Raw genomic sequence first — 5000 nt, 5'->3', positions numbered from 1 at the left:
GCTTCCCTCCGCTTCGACCAATCACATTGCAGGGTGACTCTGGCGGGCCAATGGTAGTCAAGAAGGACGGCAAGGCCAATCTGGTCGGACTAGTGTCATGGGGCATCGCTTGCGGAAGAACCAACCTGCCGGGCGTTTACACGAACGTGACAATGTTCCTCGGATGGATCCAGGAAAAGATGAAAGACTGAGACTCCGAGAAAAAAGAACGAGAAACAACCAGACTTGACACAGCTTAAGGAAAATAGGACTAAGACTGCCTGAAAAAAGAGTTACAACTACTAATGAAGGACTTTTAGGATTCTTACAGACATACTGGGACTTTGTTTTGTTTTCTTAAGGCAACGCAGGGAATGTGGGTCACGTGGCTAAATGATTTACCATATTAATAGGAGTTTCCTTTGCCATGAGATGGATGGTTCGGCGGACTGCTTTTAATTGTGAATCGCAGTATCATATCTAGATTAAAGCCAAGATTACCAATATGCATTATTTTGATATACAGTTCTGCGACCATTGTTATCATCAGTTCAATAGTATGTTTCTTAATGTCTGAATCTATTATGATCATCTGTTTATGAATAATGTTCACTTCAGAACAGCATTTTGGAACACACGGCAACCAAAATCAGTAATCATAAAAATTCTTGTGGGAGTGACTCCACGTTCCCTGCATTACAGCCTTACATATTTTATTTCTTGTTTTTGTTTTTGTTGTATTTATAATGCCACTTGTTTGTTGCTGTCCTGTAAGCTTTGCTTGCGCGCCATATTTTATTTATTGTATTATTTATATAAGAAAGTGTATTGATAGTTTTCAAGTAACTTCGCCAGTATGTGTCCTTATGTCACAATTAGTTGAACTGCACTCTGCACCGCCAGTGAGTGTGGTAATGATTTTTCACCTACATTTGCACTCATTATAAATTTGATCACGACACCATGGTAGTTAAACACAGATATATAATCATATATTCATAGTGTATATTGTTTCCCATTTCTGTATCATGCTAACATTCATTGTATAAAGTGTTTATTGTCATTATTATTGTTATTATTGCTGTTATTATTGTTATGTCTTTTTATTATTATTATTATTATTATTATTATTATTATTATTATTATTATTAATGTCACTATTATGATTATGCAGATTCATTTAATTTTCTCTTGGCTGGACAACATTTTTCTTGTGAATTATCATCTTATATTTGCTTGTGTTTATCTTCTTGAAATCTTCTATTCTGTTTGTTGTCTTCTTTAGCTGTATATTTCCTTTTTTTATCTATTAACAAAGCATCTTTAATGAGGGTATTGTATATCATGATAAAAGTTATAGTATTTTATATTTACTACATCAGGTAATTGACCGTATATGATACTCAAATCACTTTTATAAACATTTACAATCTGTAGAGTAGAATAATGGAATTTCTTTTTTACGTAGTACATTTCCATAATTACTTGCATCCCATTGTATTGAGTTGTATCATAGAACAACGAAATTTCACAGCCAAGTGTATTTTTCTTTAGTTTAGGCTCTAATACGCACATGCAACCCATTTTCTCTTCAATGAATTTTAACCCGTTTTCTTTGACGCTCAGGGTGACTCGGGTAGTCCGCTAACCCTCATGCAGGATGGCCGCCGACACCTGATTGGCCTGGTCAGCTGGGGCATTGGATGCGCTCGACGTAATCTGCCGGGAGTGTACACTAACTTAGCTTTGTTTTCTAACTGGATTAGGAGAATAATCAGTACTTAGTTTAGGTCGTTCTTTTCTGTCATGTAGATTTAGTAGATAATTTCCGTCGTAGATTAATCGCCTACGTTCCTGTTAACTGTTTTCTCTTCGTCTCTATTTTATCAGTGTTGATTATTATTTATACTGTTTAGTCATCTGTAAGTCGCGATGCGCCTGAGGTGCCAGTCAGGGATTTTTTAATGGATGTTGACAGCTGTTGTATTTTTTCCATATATATTTCCCATATCAAGAGTCTTAAACTTTCTACCTGTGATAAGAAGAATGTTTATAAGTCAGGAACTGTTATAATTGTTTTCTCGATAATTCTTGAAAGTGTATTACAGCATTATGGTTCCAGTTACAGTTACGTTTACAGTGTTTCAAGAATTTTGAATTTTGTAACATCAAAGGAGCTGGATCTCCTCTGTTTATGTAAATAATTATTGTATGAGTAAACAAAGACATGAAAATGCAGGTGTTGATGTACATAAAGTTTATTCTTCTATTCAGTGTTCATGATATTCTGATATGGTTAGCAGCCACACTATTCTGTGTATAGCAATATAATATTAAACTTATTTTTCACATGTGTCTTTTCTTCCCCTAAGAGAAAATTTACAGTCAAATACAAAAAAAGAGTTTTTCAATGTATTCCCAGGTATGCCAGGAAAGTTAAGTCCTTAGAACTAAACTAATCATCTGCAATATTTTGTTTCGCAAAGGTTAGTAAAATTCTTAAGAGCACTCTGCTCTCTGAATCGATAAGATATGAAAGAGTTGCGACTTCGTGTGTATCCATTCATCCACGACGTATTTCTCTCAGGTTTTCCATTACCACCCCTAAACATAAAAGCTGTAGTTCTCATACATGTTACAGTATATTCAAAGTAACTGTGCAACAAGTCATGGTGTTCAAATGCTTGGATATTTGACACTGACGTTTAGGTTGTCTTAGTTTCGAATCTCCGTTGTCATTTGTTTGCATTGCCTCCTAGCAGAGGACCCTGGATCTTGGGATCTTGGCATCCCCAATTCGAAAAAAAATCAAAACACAAACGATATGTCTTCTGAAAGGCATTAATAAAGCCTATAGGTACTTTGCACCACGGCTTAGAAGTTACTTAATGTCAGTTTGAAACCAATATCAATTCGAAGTTAAGTTTGTACATTAGGACATTTCATAGTTATAGAAGTATAATTGAAGTGCCTTTGCTAATCTGTCTTACCGTTACAAGTGCTCCAGTGTAATATATGAGTCGCTCCAAGAAAGTCAGTTATCAATTATAAGATTTAAAAAAGTCAGTTTACATTATATATACAGTTCTTGAAGAAACATATCAGGACACGGATGGATAAGAAAACCATGCATTTTCCTATTTACTATGTATTTGAACTCTACAATAGACGTGCTGGTCACGTCGAGGTTATAACAAAATCACAGACAATACGGTGTATCACGAGAAAGATAACCACGGCATCATTTAAAGCAGGAATTGGAGCAGAATCACTGACACTAATACCCACGAGAGCAAAGTGGCGATTCTTGTCACGAATTGTGAAATTGTTGATCCACTCTGGATCGCTATCTTTTTTAAGATTCACCGGAAGTGGACGAAAATGTTGGCTACATTAAGTAAGAAAATAAATAAATACACAAAAGTAGTGTTGTGAGTATCACAGCTGCGCTAGATAAAGGCTAAGGAGTATCTCTGCTTTTGACATGGTACATCAACCTAATTTTATGTTATAGAAGTAAGATTTGAAATGATAACACTAAATATGATTATATAATTAATAATTAAAAAATAACAACAAAAACACTACTAAAATAACAATAATAATATAATAACAATAACAGCAACAAATAGAACAAACTATCTAGCTGCGGGGATCCTCGACTGACTCAGAACTTCGAAGACTCAGCGAAACAAACACAGTTATTTATCGCTGATGGTTTTCACTTAGAGAACTAAATCAATAAATAAAATCGCTAACCTAACCATCACCGACAGATGGCACTACATGCACTTGTACCGATGCCCCTGAGGGGCAGACAGGCACCTTGTGGTACGCCGCTGCGCCCGGGGAACGCCACTCGATCGACCCTCAAGCAACGAGAGAACCTTTTTCTTGTCCTCTTCGACGGCTTTCGTTGGAAAACGATGTGAATTCATATGTAAATTTAAAAGGAAAAGGCGGCGGTAACGATATAGGAATGAGAGAGGAAGGAGAAAGTCTAAAAAAAAATTCTTCAGTCCGAAGCATGTTAGCAAATGCTATAAACTTACTTTAATGTTACTTATATAGTAGCTGTTGGAAAATCTAGAGGTAACTGTACCTCTGAGACCTTTGCAAATGACGAAATGAGTGGTAATCTTGGTAAGACCATCGTACGAAAATTGCTCTGTAAGGCATATGAGCGTCTAGATACCCAAAAGACAAAAGGCAAACAGAAAATGTATTACAGCGTCGCGAACTGCTAAAACATTGAATGAGGGAAATATGGTACCACAGTCGACGGATGCAAACGTGAATTCATCGCGTCTGACTTTCATATTCTTCCTGAGGAGCAAGCACACGCGCGCAAGGGAAGGCAAGGGCTAAGGTAAACGACGAGAAGAGGTTCTGTGGTCTAATCCTGTACTTCCTCGTCACATGGAATATTCTGTGCACCACAGACTGTTCTTATATTGATGTAGAATCGCAATATCCTGTACCCTTAGTTTAACGGCATTTGCTGGCTACCATATATAAAAAAAAATCTATTTTTTAGGTAAAATTCGCTTATGCTTTCGAACCAAAGAAACATTAAAAAGGATTAATCTGACGTTTCATTCTTTAGAAAGAAGTAACTTCCACTCCTCCAGGAAGACCGCCCTGTGTTCATGCTATCACATTCTTAAGGCGGGTCCCTTTGAGATTCAGTGTTCAAATGATGTGCTACATTTTCTTCAGTTGTAGATTGAGATATTCACGGTATTACGTCACTGCAATAGAAGACATTTAGAATCGATGGCATTTTCTTTGGAAATCCTTTAAGTCATATTTCAGAAGATATTTTCACTGACACTCTTAAAAGAATAAAGAAGACAGCTAGAAATATATAAGGAATGAGACAGTCGAATATATATATATATATATATATATATATATATATATATATATATATATATATATATATATATATATATATATATAATATCCATAGATTCTGCACATAGATAATTTTTCGTACTTACAAAAGAATCTATGAAATT

General features: G+C 35.6%; 2 protein-coding genes across 3 annotated transcripts in view; one reads left to right on the top strand and one right to left on the bottom strand.

Moving 5' to 3' along the window:
• LOC113811743 (serine protease 42) overlaps positions 1–2328 on the top strand; it is a gene marked incomplete at its 5' end in the record, with an annotated part of 30170 nt that extends 27842 nt beyond the window's left edge. Inside the window, 1 exon segment of the mRNA XM_070140033.1 lies at positions 1606–2328. Within this exon segment, the coding sequence (XP_069996134.1) occupies positions 1606–1764 (159 nt within the window).
• Positions 2329–4952: 2624 nt separating this feature from the next.
• The window catches only part of LOC113811742 (trypsin eta), a 25940-nt gene continuing 25892 nt past the window's right edge, over positions 4953–5000 (bottom strand). For both annotated transcript variants that reach the window (XM_070140032.1, XM_070140031.1), the window contains exon 7: positions 4953–5000. This exon is cut by the window's right edge and continues 824 nt beyond it. The gene's annotated coding sequence lies outside the window, so the exon portion shown is untranslated.

The sequence above is a fragment of the Penaeus vannamei genome, chromosome 26 (assembly GCF_042767895.1).
Source record: "Penaeus vannamei isolate JL-2024 chromosome 26, ASM4276789v1, whole genome shotgun sequence".
NCBI classification, from domain to species: Eukaryota; Metazoa; Arthropoda; class Malacostraca; order Decapoda; family Penaeidae; genus Penaeus; species Penaeus vannamei.
The sequence above is the reverse complement of the archived record's forward strand: the minus strand, read 5'-3'. Positions and strand labels throughout refer to the sequence as shown.